Source organism: Malania oleifera, chromosome 6 (genome assembly GCF_029873635.1).
Source record: "Malania oleifera isolate guangnan ecotype guangnan chromosome 6, ASM2987363v1, whole genome shotgun sequence".
Classification (NCBI taxonomy): Eukaryota; Viridiplantae; Streptophyta; class Magnoliopsida; order Santalales; family Ximeniaceae; genus Malania; species Malania oleifera.
The window spans coordinates 27604189-27621507 of NC_080422.1; the positions used below are offsets into that span (position 1 = coordinate 27604189).

At 34.6% G+C, this 17319-nt stretch overlaps 1 protein-coding gene across 1 annotated transcript; it reads right to left on the minus strand.

Moving 5' to 3' along the window:
* Nucleotides 1-2130: 2130 nt before the first annotated feature.
* LOC131158523 (cuscuta receptor 1-like) lies at nt 2131-12755 on the minus strand. Its single transcript, XM_058113392.1, has 4 exons — nt 12515-12755; nt 4467-4634; nt 4084-4331; nt 2131-3924 (listed from the first exon to the last, which is right to left on the minus strand). Exons 1-4 carry the CDS (start codon nt 12753-12755, stop codon nt 2131-2133), a joined length of 2451 nt encoding a protein of 816 aa, XP_057969375.1.
* Nucleotides 12756-17319: the final 4564 nt, after the last annotated feature.

Below are 17319 nucleotides of genomic sequence, written 5' to 3' on the forward strand. Positions count from 1 at the left end.
ACTATGTAGTAGTAATTAAAGTTAGATATCTAAAATTGCATCATTTTTTATTAACTATGTAGTAATCATTCTTCATATCAAATCATTTGTAGTTATAATATTTATATTTTTTTTACTAAATTTTTGTACAATTATTATTTTATAGGATTTACAGTCTGTCGAATGATGATGGGGACCACAACAACCACGACGATGATGATGCAGATTATTTTCTATATCTTTTGTATTTTTTGTTATGTGGACACACTGTGTAGTTGATATTTATGTACATTCTAACACTTTTTACGTATATATATTTTCATTTTCTTAACAATTATAATAATTAATCTATAATTATGGTTCAATATGATGTGTGATGAAATTTAATTGTAGGGTTCTCACAAAAACGCATGATTTCTTTTTCTTTTTTTTTTTTTAAATAAAATTGAATTAGTAGAAACTTTTAGTGATGGTTGTTAAGTCGCTACTAAATTTCCGCCAGTAGTGATGGCTCTAGAATCGTCGCTAAATGTGGGTCAATAGTGACAAATTCTAAAACCGTCACTAAAAATTAGACAATAGTGACGATTTTTAAAACCGTCGCTAAAAGTTAGACAATAGTGATGGTTTCTGAGCCGTAATAGGTTTTTAGTGATCATTTTCAGTCCAAAAATATTGTTAGTTATAGTGACGATATTACAATATTAGTGAGTTGAGATGGTCATTATAGGCACCAATCCATAAGCACCTCTATGCCGTCACTAATAATTAATAGTGACAATTTTCTTTTATTAGTGACGGTTTAAAAGTCTTTTCTTTTTTTTTTTTTTTTTTTTGGTAGTGGCACTCGGAAGCATTAATATGACCCAGGAGTCATACTCCCCTTTTTAACCTATGGAAAACTATCTCTAAAAAATAACCTTATACTACTATTTACATGATGGAAACTCATCACAAATGCATGAGATAAGCGACCATAAGCAAGTATAATATTCTGAATAAGCTTGACTCATAACGAATGTAGCTTTTAGATGAAAGAGTATAATTCTGCTGAAATTCCTCCCCCTAGCTGTCATTGGTAGAAACTTGGTACCTTGGTGTTCTTGTAGCTTGAAAATGGCTTACGAAGGTGCATTGTTCAAATCAAAATTCAATTGGAGTCCAACTGCAAAATTGTTGGTCTGACTAGGCCCAGATGAAAATGGCTTTAGATACTCATTTTTAGATTTTTTTTTTTTTTTTCAATTTTTTTTTTTTTTTTTTCAGATTTTCAATTTTACCAATATTTTTTGTATTTTTTAAGTTACATCATTTTAGGATTTTGAATAAAGAAAACAAGTACAACAAAAAATATTAAAAAAGAAAAGAAAAAAAGAAGATGGATTCGTACTTGTCTTGTGTTTTTGGTGAATTGACACCCAGGCACAATCTGTTGTCAAGAATATTATCTCCCCATAGGATGTATAAGTTTCTTTTGTGATGTGTATATGACTTGATACACTTGGTGCCATAAGATGCAATACTAGAGAAGCATGAAGCATAGGAGAAGAACTAACAGACAAGAAGAAGAAGACGAAGAAGAAGAAGAGGTGAGGAAGAGCTAAACAAGGATGAATATAACGAGACAAAAAATGCAGCCACAAAGAGCCAAACAATATTTAGACATGTTCTGTTACCAGTTATGCAATGCAACGGAAGGTCCAAATTCAATCTTTAATTATAATATACATACATACATACATACATACATACATATATACATAAAGGATAAGAAATGGTTGGTTTTTACAATTGCAATATTTTGTAATTGAGATTTGGGCATTTGAATATTTGGGTGTTATGTTTTTTTCGGAAAAAAAAGATAAATGAACTTGGAAATCTATAGAACTATAAAATGATCAAATGGAGGGACCAAGAAGCTTTCACTGCAGTTGGGACACACCATAACTTTTCCACTGATCCAAATATAATGTTGCAGCATTAACTCTAGGAGCTTCCATTGAAGACAAGCAAACTTGTCGTACATGCTAATTTATAGTTCAATTATCAGTACACATTATATTGGACAATACATAAGGTATGTCTATCATACCTAAAAAGACTTTGATAATCTTATACTAGCCAAACTTATAATTAATTACATAACAACTATCAGCACATGCATGCTACAAACTTGCGAACAGCATCATAAACAAAGTAGTAGCACGAAAAGAACCATTCTTCAGCTAGATAGAACAACCTTCGTCGCCAAGTAGGATTGACATAGAGAACAACTATGACTCCCAAGAAAAATGTGATGTATGAAGCAGCAAAACTTGCAAAGAAGGTCATTGGATCCACTTTATACCATTTCCCATCGCTTTTGCTTGGAGAGTGAGGTGCCGGCTCAACAATGGGGCTGCAGTTTTTTTTCAGTATTTGCCCACAAAGAAATGGATTTCCAATGAAACTACTTGCTTCGAATGTCAAGAATTGCCCCTTTTCTAGAACTCTACCTAATAAATTGTTATGAACCACACTGAACACTGCCAAGAAGTTTAGATCAACAAGTATTGAAGGGATTTCCCCATTCAAACGGTTGTAAGAAAGGTCCAAACTCTCTATTTGGCATAGGTTTGAGAAAGAGCTTGGTATAGGACTGGCAAATCGATTGTGGGACAAGTTCATTGCATGAATCCAACTTAGACTTCCTAGTTCATATGGGATTTCACCGGTGAGGTTGTTACATGACAAGTCCAATCCAGACATGTTATTTAGGATCCCACCCTTGTAGGGCTTAAGTATGCTTTTTGTGACAAAGCCAACTTCTTCTTGTTGCAATCCATAATATTGAACTGTCACCCCAACACCTGTGTGCCCCTTCAGTAAACCTCCAAATTCCCAATAGGAAGATCGAGCCCACATGAATTCCAAATTTTGTGAAAAGCTGAAGCGGTAAGCCCCTAAATTTCCAAAAGTGATGTTGCTAAAGCAGTGGGGTATTGACCCAGAAAGAGAGTTATTGGAGAGATCCATTATGCTTATTTCACTTAATTGACACAACTCATTTGGAATTAGTCCACTCAAATGGTTTCCACTCAACAAAAGGACTTTTAAGCTAGAAAGCGATCCAATCACACTTGGAATCTTTCCAAATAAATTGTTATACCTAATGTTTAGTGACGATATTCCTGAAAAATTCAGAAAAGCTTCTGGTATTGATCCTCCAAATCTATTCCCTTCTAAATGCAAGAATTGCAAATGTTGAACCATTGGACATGAAGGTAGAGTTCCCGAAAAATCATTATAAGAAATGTCTAAATATACGTAAGTAATATTTTCACATGAAAATTGACCACTGAATAGATTATTCCGCATGTTGAGATTAAACAACGAGTGTTTATTGCTCATCCAATGAGTAATTTGACCAGACATGTAATTGTTGCTAATATCTAAAACCCTTAAAACATACAAATCTGTTAAATAACATAGAGTTCCAGAGAAGTGGTTGTAGTCCAGACGCATAAGATTTAAACTGCTCATATTAAAGTGATTTGAAAATATATGACCATGAAACATATTGTGAGACAAATCCAAAAACTCTAACCGGGTGCAAGCTGCAAGCAATTCTTTTGGTACCTCTCCTGAAAAATTGTTGAAGGACATGTCCAATAGCCCAATCCCACTCATGTTGCTAATCGAGGATGGAACACGTCCTTCAAAAGCATTTTTGGATATGTTTAAACGTCTTGTTTGCGGAAGCATCTCCCCTATGTTTGACTGAATTTCACCAACCAGCTTATTGTCTGAGACATCAATATGGAAGCAAGTTGTCGGTGGAAAACGAAATTGACCCACCAAAGAGTTGTTCCTAAGAAGTAGGTATTCTAGTCCTGGATTGTTTTCTAGCAACAACTTGGGAAAATGTCCTGTTAAGTTATTGTGAGAAAGATCGATGGTTGTTAACTTGTATTGGCCCAAAAGGAATTTTGGAATATGACCACCGGAGAGTCTATTTAGGTTACAGTTTGATAACCTAAGGACCGTTAGTTGAAATTTGGGAACCCAAATTGATAAGTCAGTTTCCACCTAAAACTTGTGATTGAAACTGAGGAATTGAACAACCTCGAGCTTGGAATGATTAGCAAATGAGCTAAATGAGAATAAGCCCTCGAGGAAATTGTTGCTAAAATCAATGTACTCCATTGCTGTTAGGCTGGAAATGAGAGATTCAGAAAGCTTCCGCGTGAATTGATTCTTGGAGAGATCCAGAAGCCTAAGATTTGTCAAATTATTCAAACATTGAGGAAGGGTCCCTTCGATATTGTTATCACTAAGATCCAACTCTTGAAGTTTGTTTAGTTCACACAAATCTGCAAAAGAAATCAAATAAGTAAGGATTTCATAGCTTTGATTTTCTTTTCATGGGACTACATGGAACAAAACTATTTGCAAGGAAAATTTAAAATGAAAGGATAGAGAAACTAGACATGCTGCTTAATTCTTACCTGGAGGTAAAGTGCCATTAAGCCTACAGCGAGCTAAAAAAATAGTCTTAGAGCCAACTAAAGATAAAGCCTTGAGAGAATGTAATGCTAGTATACTTGGAGGAATACTCCCACTCAAAATACTATCCCCCAAATTTAAGACCTCCAAATTCCTAAAAGCTAACATATCTGCAAAAGAAGTGTAAAATTTGAAAAAGAAAAGATCATTCCTTTTTTCTCACAATATTTTTTGTCCATTACTATGAGCATAAGAATTAAAATGAATTGAACCAAAAAGCGAGAAGGTTTCAAACACATACCCAAGTCAGAAAGTTGTCCGCTAATTTCATTTGACCCAAGAGATAAATATGTAAGAGCTTGGAGCACCCTTAAAGACTTTAATACTTATTGGTTAAAAGAATTACTACTCAGATCAAGGCAACTTAGCTTGCTCAGCTTGGACAGTCTTTCAGAATCTATGACAATTTTAAAACATTTTCAAATATATGCAACAATGTATTTCTAAAAAAAATAAAGAAATTACGGTGTCATACATACTCAAATTTTTGCACTCATCTAAAGAGAGAGAGAAAGAGAGAGAAAAAAAAATTTATATGTAAGTGAATAAGTGTTTTGAGTTGGAATATAATATGGTATTCCTCAAATAAAAGTAAATATGATGAGCAAAATAATAGTCTATTAAATTTCAGACCTTCTGTAACGAAATATAAATATTACTTCCAATTTAAAAAGCTAAGATTGCTCAAAGAATAAGTTATGTTGTGTCTCTCACATACACATAAATGTTTTGAATGCCTTGATTCCCTTCTTACCACAATTTAATCCTAAAATGTTTAGCATAGAAATTTCATTGTCAACCTCCTAGGTGCTCCTAAGAGACCTCCAATAAAACAAATTAACGCATTACTCTCTAACAATGGCAAAGGTAAAGAAATGTGGTGGCGTTTGGAAAACTAAAACCAAATTTCATAATTTAATCCAGCCTAGCTAATACTTTAAATTTCTCACGTATTGCACTTCTAACACCATTCCAAATATTGTACTTATTATATGCATTTCAAGATGAATGGGTGCCCACAAAACCAGCAAACTATCCTAACCGAACTTAAATCGGTTGGCTTTTTTTTATTTGGATCCTTTCCTTTTGGTTTAGAAAAGCAGGGAACCAAGTTTTCCAGTTTGGATTTAGTTTTTTACTTTAAGGATTTAGTTTTTTACTTTAAAGAACTATTTAAACTGAACTGAACCTATTGAGGAAGGCCATAGTTCATGGCAACTGTTGGCCTCATAAGGTTTAGAATCTTACTTTGATGATAACAAATCAAAGGGACTTTTTTATTTTGTTAAGTGAAGTTTCAGGACTCAAGTGTGTTAATAAAAGATCAAGATCGAGTACTTGAAATGTCTATTGAAAGCTTGTACTTAAAGTTAGAAGAACTTGATGAAAGTATGTACTTAAGTCAATGAGCTATGATTGAAAGCAAAGCAAATACATGAAGACATTGAGAGCAAAACAAATACATGAAGACTTAATGATTAGAAAGTCATAGTCCTTAAGAAATCTCATGTAAGTACTTCAAACAATTCAATATTGATGCATGAAGTTCTTAGGAATTAATATTGACTTAGAGAGCTATGTTTGAAAACCCCGAAAAATAATTTTCAAAAGTCTCATTTCAATATTCCAAGTTTAAAAGCTAAAAAGAGTTTTTGGAAACAACGTTTTTAAAAGCATATGTTTTGCACGATCAAGCGATTGATGCTTCATTTTCAGTTGACTCACATTTAAATGCTAAAAATATTGAGTAGACATAATCGAATTAGGCGACTGACCTCTCAGAATGAGGCGACTAATCACATTCTGTGTTTGAAAAATACTCTAAATTATAAAGGATCAGGTGACTGACCTCAGGTCATAGTCGACTGACCTACGAGAATTTAAATTTATAACCGCAAGGGAAAGTTTCCAAATTTGATTGCTTGGCCCCCAAACTTTCAAAAAACTTGGGAAATACTCCAATTAACTTGGGCAACACAAAAATTTACTTTTTAACTCTATAAATACATGTTGTTCTAATGAATTAAACACAACTAGCAAGCACATACAAATAAAAATTCAAGAGTCCATTGCTAAAATTTTCTAAACCTATTGCTGTGTTATTGCTGACAAAGCCACAAGTTTTCTGATTTGTTTGTATTGAGAATTTCATTTTTAAATCCGAAATCTGGTAACAATCATCTGAGCTTCGTCTTTATATATTGATTATTGATTGAAGTATATTGTTATTCAATTGTACTAATCTGCTCTTGTTGAGAGTGTTACTTGTACACAAGTTGTTTCTCTTGCTATTATTTGACGATTTAGGATTTTTGAATTGTTAGCTAATGAGATGGGGTATTCTTGTAAGAGAGAGATTTTTTTTTACGGTTCGGGGTTATTGAATTGTTGGACTAACAAGAAGGGGTATTCTTGTTAGAGAGGGATCTCCACCTAATAAGGAGAGGTTGTAACTTTGCCTGGTCAAAAAGTTGGAAAGGAAATTCCTCATAGCGGTTGCTTGGGGTAAGGACGTAGGCCGCTAGCTGAACCTTGTAAAAAATATGGTTTTTCGCTCTTCTCCCTACTCTCTTTAATTTTCTGCAAGCATATAACCTGTGTGTATGATCATTAATTACTTGCTGAATATTGAGAGTTGCTGAAATTTCTTATTTTGATCCATATTTAAAATCAACATACTATATTGATTGGTTGATTGAGAAATGAGATTATCAAATTTTGAAGCTCACTGAAATATTGAATTTGTTTCACACTCAAAACCAAGAAACATGTTGGTTATTATTATTTGGTTGTTAAGTGGTTTGACAAATTCAGAAGTAACCTTGAATACTGATTTAATTACGTTGCTGAAATTAAATTGCCCTATTAATTATAGGAAAGTTTCAGGCCTTGTAAAATCAAATCTTTGAGATTATCTTTCACATTATAACTATTTATTAATTGAAAGGAACTTTAGATTTTGAATATTCTGAGATTTGTTAATCTATCATATATTGGTACTCGGAATTTACAAAACTAATCTTGAACATCATACAAGAACTGAACTTGGATTGATTGTTGGATATACTTGATTGTTAATCAATATTACTTTATTTAAAGTAATTGTAGAAGTTTGATTGGATTAAATTTTATGTTAAAGCCTTGAAAGCTAAAATTGTTGAAAGTACATCTTGTTGACTCTGTGAGTCAAATCCCATTTTGATAATGACAATTCACTTTGTATCTTACCTGTGCACTGACCTTTTGAACAAAATTAACCATAGCACGCAAGGATAGTAAAGATATAGTGGAAGCGATAAGGATCAAAATGATCACACCATAGGAAGGCATTTGAAAAACAAAGGAAGTGAAGAGCCATTTTTCAATTATATTTTCAAATTGAATTTTTGGTTCTGTAATATTTATATGTGTAATAACTGCATCTCATGCATGATGAGGATTATATGCTCAAAAGACCATAGACTAACCATTAGGACTCAAAACCCTTGTGCATAATGCTATAAACTTATTCACACATGGTTGAATAAGTTCATGAACAAAAACAGGGCAATGGTCATTTTGTACGGGCCCCAGTCGACTGACCCATAGTGTTCAAAATCCCTTGGTTGAGTGAAGTATTTATAAATGATTTTTTAATGGACTCAGGTGACCATCCAATTTTTCACACATCTCCCTAGGGCGTCTGACCCACTATACCCTTCTAACACATCGTCCTCAGTAAACCAACCTTCAAGAGTAATTTTATCATGATCGACCGAAATGGACCCTTCAAGTAACCGAAACCAAATGATGGGCGACCAAACCTATGAAGGGGTTCAGATTGCCTCACCTCAGCCAACTGGTACTATGCATGGTCAACCAAACCCTTAAATTTTTCAAATTTACAGAGTTTGTTTGGGCGACCGGCCTTTGGCTTCGAATGACCGAACCTCTCGGGTTCACATGTTTTTACGGAAGAAAATAAGAGTTAATTATATTTAATCTTTTTCAAAATGACCACCTTGTCCCTAATGGTTATAATTTTGGGAGATTCCATATTCATCCCTTCAAAATGACCCAGTGAATTATAACAATTAAATAATAAAATAAATGAAAGAAAAGGAAGTTTTTAAGGGGGTAACAGTAGGATCTCGTCAACGAAAAATTACCGAGAGGACTGTTTGCAGGGCCTGAAATTCGTCGACAATGAATAAGTGTTCATAAAAAAAACTCTCTACTTTGCCTCATTGACGAAGTGATGTGTCTAGTCGACGAAGGCAGGTGTATAAATAGCTCAAACTCGGGTTTTCAGTGAGATTTCTGCATGCAACTTTCCTCTCTCACCCAAAAATCGTCCTCCACTCCTTCTCTCTTTGATTCCAGCTTCGTTCTTCGCTGATTCGACAATATGAAGTTGCCACGCTACTCCTGGGAAGATTCTCTCCATATCTATTGGAGTGGATCATTGGTTAGGCCTACTTGGGCACCATCCCAAAATTTGGGTAAGTTGATTATTTTAATATTTATTAAGGTATTTGATATTTCTAGGTTGAGGAAAAGTTTTAGATGAGTTTATACAGAAGTTTTGTTGGGGGAAATGTTAATTTCAGGGTATTGTACTGGGAACACTACAGGTGTAGGATTGGGTATTTTGTGAGCTTCTCAGTAAGCCAAGTAAGAGGATAAACTAAGTTGACCTTTTTATGAAAATATATTTATTATTTTACAGCATTTAACTTCAGGTAAATATGTATATTGTAGAATTATGTTGGGGAATAATGTTATTCATCAGAAATATGATTTTCATGTATAATATCACAAATATGATTTTAGAACAGATTTTATGTTTTGAATATTACCCTTTCTATGTAGCATGAGTAACATTTACCATGGAAATTATATTAATGGAATATTATGTTTTCCTAGAATAATTATGTATTATCAGTTTTCAGGAAAAACCATAAAATAGTACGAAAACTATGTTCTAAATATTTTATTAAACAGTACATAGATTTCATGATTCAGTATGTTATGATGTGCTGGTGCAAATTCCGTGATTTACATGATATGTTATGCCAGCGCAGATGCCGTGATTCATGTTGGCGCATGCCATAAACATGAAAGATATGACAGGACTTATGAAACATTAATATGTCAATTATTGCTATGGAATATGAAACTTATAATATGATATCAGAACCCAGATGGTATGGTTTAGTTTAGTTTCAGGAGCACGGTACCGTAGCTGTATGTTAAGAATTATGATAGTGCTACCACACAACCAGTAGTGTGAGAGATGACAGTCAGTGTAAAGTGGAGTTGTTCCCCTGGCAGTCCGGGACCAGGTGGGACAGACCCATCATACTTACAGACTTATGATTGATCTAGCATGGTCGACCAGCCATTGCAAGGTCCCGCCTTCAGGCTGCACAACCTAGTCATGTGGGGGTAAGATATGACATCAACTAACTATCCATCCTGGGTGTTATTTCAATATTATACCGTTATATAAGATGATTTTCATGTTTTCTAATTTAGTATATCGTATTATGTTATGAGGAATCATGTTTTATTCATATATGATATCAACAATTTTTACCAGATATGATGTATGTACTGATATTATGTATAACACAAAAATACTCATGTTGCCACACACCGATGTTAGTTTATTTCCTTTACTGAGAGGTGTATCACCCCAGTTATATAAACATTTCAGGACTCCCAGAGAGAAGAGCAGATGGAGCTCCACAGCATTAGAGGTCGACTGTCTTACCTTGTCAGAAAGGGTAAGCCGTTATGCTAGGAGTTTTGGGTTATAACCCTAGGGCACATTTTTTTGTCTTTTTGGGATAAGTATATGTATTTGACATGGTTGGAAAAACTCTGGTATTGTACTCGTTGGATAACTGAATATGTATATGTTTTTATGTTTTTCGCTGCTTAGGTATCAGAATTGTATTTCAGGTATATCCTTGATACTCATGGGTCCAGGTGGATTATGTCTTATCAGCTGAACATGATAACAAGATTATTATATTAAATGTATAGTGAAAAAAAATCATTACGGTAAAATAGGCGGGTCATTTCATATCATATATATTTGTTGAATTGATATATGCTTAGACTACCCTAGGTTGTGTATTTACTGCTACTAGTTAGTTGAACCTAGGAAAAAAAATTTTAAATTTTCAATTCACACCCCCCCCCCCTCTTGGGATTACACCAAAATCATCACAGCTGATATTAAACTAGTATGATTGCCTTATCTATTTTGCAAAAACACTTCAGATTGGGGTATTGAACTTATATAATTGTTCATAGCTAAGAAGAATTATTGATTCTGAAATTTAGTTATGTATTGAAGTATTGGATTCAAATATTGAAGTGCTAAATATTAAAACTGATTTTAATAAATCATTCGATTGAAACAAAATTACAAGGACACTTAAGATTATTTTTTGAAATCAATATTGTCCTTCATGTATAAATCTGATTTGGAATTGTTATTCATTGAAGCACTAAAAGTTGTGTAAACAACATCACCTATTGTTGGTTAATATAAGTAAAGTGGTTGATAAGAATTAAATTGTTGATCGGAGAGTGTGATTATAATCAACTTAAGTTGAAAAAAAGTTATACTTATAGAGTTTGCAAAGAAAATTTTATAAACTCAATTCAGCCCCCCTCTTAGGAGTACACCTTACCTTTCAGCAACAATCTTGCTTAAGATCACAACAAGTATTAAGCAAATTAGTGACTGATATTACATGAAATTCCTAGTTAAGAGAAGTCAGAAAATCATCTAAATATGGACAGGACCGTGTAGATTAATTGCATTCAACTTTATGTTTCCCATTTACATATATAAATATGGGTTGTATAGAGCTTGTAAAAATAAATTAATAACAATTCATTCTTTGCTCTATTTTTTTGTTCTCTATCTCCTCCTCATTTTTGCATGCTATAGTTTTATCATGGTATTAGAGCAAATAGATCATTGAGAGGTTAAACTTCTGTTTGAGGATAATTCTCCTCAGTTTCGTTCCTCTATCTTTGAATACTATTAAACAAAGGTTGTATTTCTCATATCTTCTCACATCAACATTACTGTCAAATGTTGAGTGTGTGTTTTATTTTTCAGAATTCCTCTACTCTTTTCAAACAGTTGGGGTGCACAACCTTCATATTGCCTTTCTATTCATAGGTGAAGAAGGTGGATTTTGGGCTATTTTTCTGAGGCTAAAGCCTAGTTCACACACACACACTCACAGTCACTCCATTCCATTTCTATTTGGGTTGAACATTTTATTTTAGCCAACAGACACTAACTTGAGCCCAAACCATGCCACTGAACATACCCGCACCCCAAGTCAAACTAGATCCCTTTTTTGGTTCAAAAAAAAGACAAGTTCACTTCTCATGGCTGAAAGGCAACTAAGGTGGAAAAATATGATGATCCTAATCATCACTCATGCCTTCAACAATCATATCATCCTAAACGTATTTTGGTTTCTCCACCACTCACAGAGGACAATTATTCCACATGGAGTCGTGCAATGAGTCTCGTACTCCAAGCAAAAAGCAAAATACGCTTCATTGATGGCATGCCACCTTCACCATCTTCCGAAATTCTCGAAACACCCACAATGGAGATGATGCAATGTTATGGTAATTTCTTGGCTTCTCAATTCTATTTCGAAAGAGATTTCTAATAGTGTGATCGATTGTGAAACTGCCCACGCCATTTGGGATGATCTAAAAGATCAATACTCCTAAGTCAATGGCCCTCTATTATACAAGCTTCAACAAGATATTAATATTATTGTTCAATGATCTTTATTAATTAGTGCGTACTTTGCCAAATTGAAGAGTGTTTGGGACAAGCTACGTGCAGTTCAAGGGACGTCTGCATGTACTTGCAACGCACGCAAGGAGACTCTCACACAACAAGAACTAGATCATGTCTTAAATTTTTTTTTTTTTTGGGGCTCAACATTTCCTGCACTACGATCCGTGGGCAGATACTTATGATTGGTCCACTTCCCACTCTCAACTGCACCTATGTTATCATGCTTCAAGAAGAATGCCATTGCAGCATTTTGCCTCCACCATCCATTCAAGGTATTGCTTTGGCCGCCGCCAACTATCAGCCATGAAAGGAATGACGCCCTGGTCCACCTAGGAAGTCTATCAGATGTACTCACTATGGCAAAGAGGGTCATACTGCGGATCAATGCTACCGCGTCCATGGCTTCCCTCTAGGACCTCGTAATTCTAAGCCTAATCAGGGTTCAAAGCATAGTGCTCATCAAGCTTCTTCCAATCCATCTACTAGTAGTCTTCCTTTCACCCTTAAATAGTACCAGCAACATTTGGCCATTTTCAACAACTCTTTTTCCCCTCAATCCATGGCACACCAAGTAGGTAGTGTGGAATCTTCATTATCAGGTAAGTATAATAATGATTCTTTATGGATTCTTGATAGTGGGGCAACTGATCTTATGGTTTGCTCACCCACTGCTAACCTAATCTTTCCTAGTACATGGTCATATTATTAAACAACTGATCTTATTGTTTGTTTTCCAAATATACGTAGTTTATATGATCTTCAAATTTAAACCATCCACGCAATTTAAATATGCACTGAAAATAAAGAATAAGGAAAGAGAGAGTGAGACGGAGATTTTTACGAGGTTCGACTTATACTCAGCTTACGTCCTTGCCTTTGGAAAACCACCAAAGGATTACTAAACTTGTTCCGTTGACGGGTGGAACAAACCTTTACAACACTCCTTGGTTAAGGTTAGAGCCCACCTTCTCCAAATGATATCCCCTCGTCCGGTCACTCCTTACATAGGCTAGAGCTCACCTCTCTAAGCAATATCCCCTTGCTTAGTCAACGATCCAAACAACCCTTGGAATCGACAATCTACAGGATACAAATCAAATATTTGTGTACAAAGAATTTGCTCCTAAAAGAGCTGATTAGTACAACAATTCCGAACTATATACTTCAAAGTAAATAACAATATGAATATTCAAATTGAAGCTCAAAGAAGTATATCACCAATTTAATTCTTTCAATGAATGAAAGATTTCAGAATTGTAGCACAAACTTGGTGAGTAAATCAACAAAAACTCAGTAAGCTTTGTGTAAGTTGAGAGCAAAAAAGAGCCTTGAGAGTTTGAGAGCAATTTGAGAGAGTTGCTAAATTTTTGCTAAATTTTAATTCTTGCTTGTGATTCAATAATCTTTGAGGCTTATTTATAGACTCTAAAAGGCAAGTAACTTGGTCCCCAAGTGTGTTGAAATATCCCCAAAGTTTCCATAAATTTTGAGCCACAAACAACCCCATTTAAAAATTTGACCATTATAAGAAAAATCAAAACAGCGGTGTGGCAGTCGCCTGCCCAATCCTCCAGTCGCTTGCCATGTTATTTTTAAAGAAACAACAGGGGCAGTAGCCCCCCAGAACTAAGCCAGTCATCTGGCATAGCCACCCAGGCGCCTAACATGTTCAAGCAGTCGCCTGGCATGCACACATGCTACTGTCAGCTTCGAGCACCATTCTATTTTTTGGTCATAAATTTTTCCTTATAACTTCAAATTTGGTGATCTTGGTGTCAAATTAAAGTTAAGATAAAATCCTACAACTTTCATGTTGAACACTTTTTAAAATAAAGAGTTTTTGATAGAGAAAAATATACCTCAATGCAGATGTAGAAAAATTATCAGCATTTTGAAAATCCTCTTTTTGATGCTTTTCATTCCAAAAATGATTCTAACCTTTTTGAAATAATTTTTGACCTTATAAAAATATTTTTCAAGTATGTTTAAAGGTATTTAGCTCCAATAAATTAACCTAAGAGTTTCATGTATCCATATTGAAATTATTTGAAGTACTTACATGAAATTTCCTATAAACTCCTTCAAATTTCCAATTATTGTATTCCTTGAGATCTTTATGTTTGTTTCGTCTTTCTTTGAGCTTTCCATATTGATCACTTGGAATTTCATTCTTGAAGCTTTTTCTTTTATATTAATGCTCTCATGAATTTCAAGTTTTAATCCATGCCTCAAGCTTTAATATAGTCATCCTTCTTTGAAGTACAAACTTTCATAAATTCTTTAATAATACATTCATCATTGAGTCCTAAAAATACATCACTTAAAGAAAGCATGTTAAGTTTTACTTCTTTGTTAGCATCAAAATAAGATGTTAAGCCTTGTAAGGCCAACAAGGAGTTACATAACAAGGAGATTCCTCAAGTAAAAGTTTTGTGGAGGAATCATACAGTTGAAGAGGCTTCTTGGGAATTCGAAGAGTAGATGAAGCTGAAGTACCCGCACTTATTCCAAGAAATCTAATCGGGTAAAATGTAAGTAGTTAGGTAGTATTTCTTTTGCAAGTACATGTAAAAAGTTTAGTTAGTAAGTGGCATTTTAGTTTTGGGAGAATTTTCTTTTGTATATGTAATCTCCCAAGACTCGAAATGTAACCACAGTATTCCTCCTCCATAAGTGAGGGAAAGTAATAAAATAAGTAAATCATTTTTCTTTTAAGGGATGATAAGTTACATGAATAGTAAATTTCGAGGACAAAATTTTATAAGGAGGGGAGAATGTAGTGACCCAAAGAAATTATAATATTCAAATAATAAAAGAAGGGAGAAAAGGAAATTAAAAGGGGGTAAACAGGTCTTTGTTGACGAGAAAATACCAGAAGAGGTTTTTGGGTGCCTCTGACTTTTGTCGACGAGGAGAGAGAGCTTGTCGACGAGTTGTTTTCATGATCTCGTCGATGAAGGTCACAGTATAAATAGTGGTTAAACGCAATTTACAGCTTAATTTGGCCGCAGAATTCTCTCTCTTTCTCTCTCCCCCTTCAGTTTCTCCTCCTTCTCTCTAAGTTTCTGGGCTAGATTTCCACTGGTTCGATGATCTGAAGCAACCACAACACTCCTGGGAGATTTCTCTTCAAATCTGTTGGAGTGGATCATCAGTGGGGCTGAGTTGGAAACCATCCCAGATTCCGGGTAAGACTTTTTATTCAGTATTTGGCTATTTGACAGTTGTAGAAAGTGTAGTACGCATAGAAATACTGAACTATAATTTTGAGAAATGTCGTTTTCAGGGTGTTGAGCAAGGAACCCTGCAAGTGCAGGAGTATTTCTCTTAAAGGCTTTTCAAGAAATAGGTAAGCGGATAAACTAAGTTAATTATTTTATGAAAATATATGTATATTATTATAGCATCTAGTTTCAGGAAAATAAATATATTTATGCATGTTTTATATTTGGAAAATACTGCTGAAAATGATGGTATGTTAAATATACGAAAAACCTATTTCGTGTGGCATGAGTAGAATTATATGAAATGCTGGGGATATGATAAAGATATGAATTTTTATAATGAAAAACCCGCGTACAAGCCAAGATTTTTATATGAAAAACCGGCGTACGAGCCGAGATTTTTATACGATTTTCCAGCATACGGGCCAACCTATGAATATATGTTTGTCGGCGTACAGGCCAAGCTATGCATATGTTTTCCGGCGTACGGGCCGAACTATGGATATGATTTGCTGGCGTACAAGCCGAGCTATGGTAAAATGTGAAATACCGGCGTACGAGCCAATGATTTTCATGATATACATATATATATGCAAAATGACATGATGATATTGATTTGGCAATTAATAATATGAAATATCCATGTATCACTGTTTCAGTATATGCTATATGTTATCAGAACCTGGTTGGCTTGGTCTAGGCTAACACTTGCACGGTACCGATGCTATGTGTTCATGATTCATTATGATATTTGTGTTAACGCCGTTGTACGGAGTGATGTGAGATTGGATAGTTGATGTGGTTTTAGGAAGAGTGAGCGCCCCTGGTGTACAAACCAGGTCTGGCAAACCCATCGGACTTACAGACTGTACTCTTGACTTGGCAGTGGTCGGCCAACCATTGTTAGGTCTCGCCTTCGAGCCGCACAACCCAGTCATGTGGGGGTAATACATGACAACAGTCAACTAACCTACCAGGATTGTTTTTGTACTATGTTTTATGAGATGAGTTATGCTTATGAAAATCCTATATGTTCTGCCATTATATGAGAATATATGTCTCCCAGATATGATACAGACAGTTATATTGATATGTTTATGTATGATTATATGTAGAACACGAAAATACTCATGTTGCCACATGCTAGTGTTAGCTTATTTCCTTTACTGAGAAGTGTCTTATCCCAAAATTTTATAAACATTTCAGGAGCCCCTGATAGGAGAGGGGGTAAAGCTCTGCTGATATAGTACTATTGATCTGCTTTCTTTGAAGGGTAAGTTTTGGTGGGGATGGTTGGATTTTGTGGGAAATGTCCCTAGGTCTTTCTTTTTGGGATGTATATACTTAAATACAGTGGATGTAGTAACTCTAGTATTGTGATGGATGATTTTGCGTTTGTGATATGATGATTTTATGTTTTTTGCTACTTAGGCTTCCATTATGTGTTTCTGTTTTATCCTTAGTACCTGCGGGTCCAGTTAGATTATGGTCTGCTGAGTTTATTATACTGATTTGTCTTATTTAAGGAAAAAAAATTATGAAAATCAAGCAGCTCGTTACAACGGATGTAGCTTTTAGATGAAAGTGTATAATTCTGCTGAAATTCCTCCTCCTAGCTGTCATTGGTAGAAATTTCATACCTTCGTGTTCTTGTAGCTTGAGTTCGACTGAATGATTTTCGATCATGAGTAATATTCTTCCAGTACTGTTTTCAACACAGATGTTTCAAGTTTTAACCAT

Bases quoted from the DNA above. Each gene is read 5' to 3' on its own strand.
- LOC131158523 (XM_058113392.1), bottom strand. From the start codon at position 12,755: ATGGACGCGGTAGCATTGATCCGCAGTATGACCCTCTTTGCCATAGTG. The intron at 4,635-12,514 runs GTAGTGCAGGAA...CTTCTTTTGCAG, and splicing joins TAAGTATCTGCCCACGGATC to ATATGTTAGCTTTTAGGAAT. The intron at 4,332-4,466 runs GTAAGAATTAAG...TTTCTTTTGCAG, and splicing joins TAATGGCACTTTACCTCCAG to ATTTGTGTGAACTAAACAAA.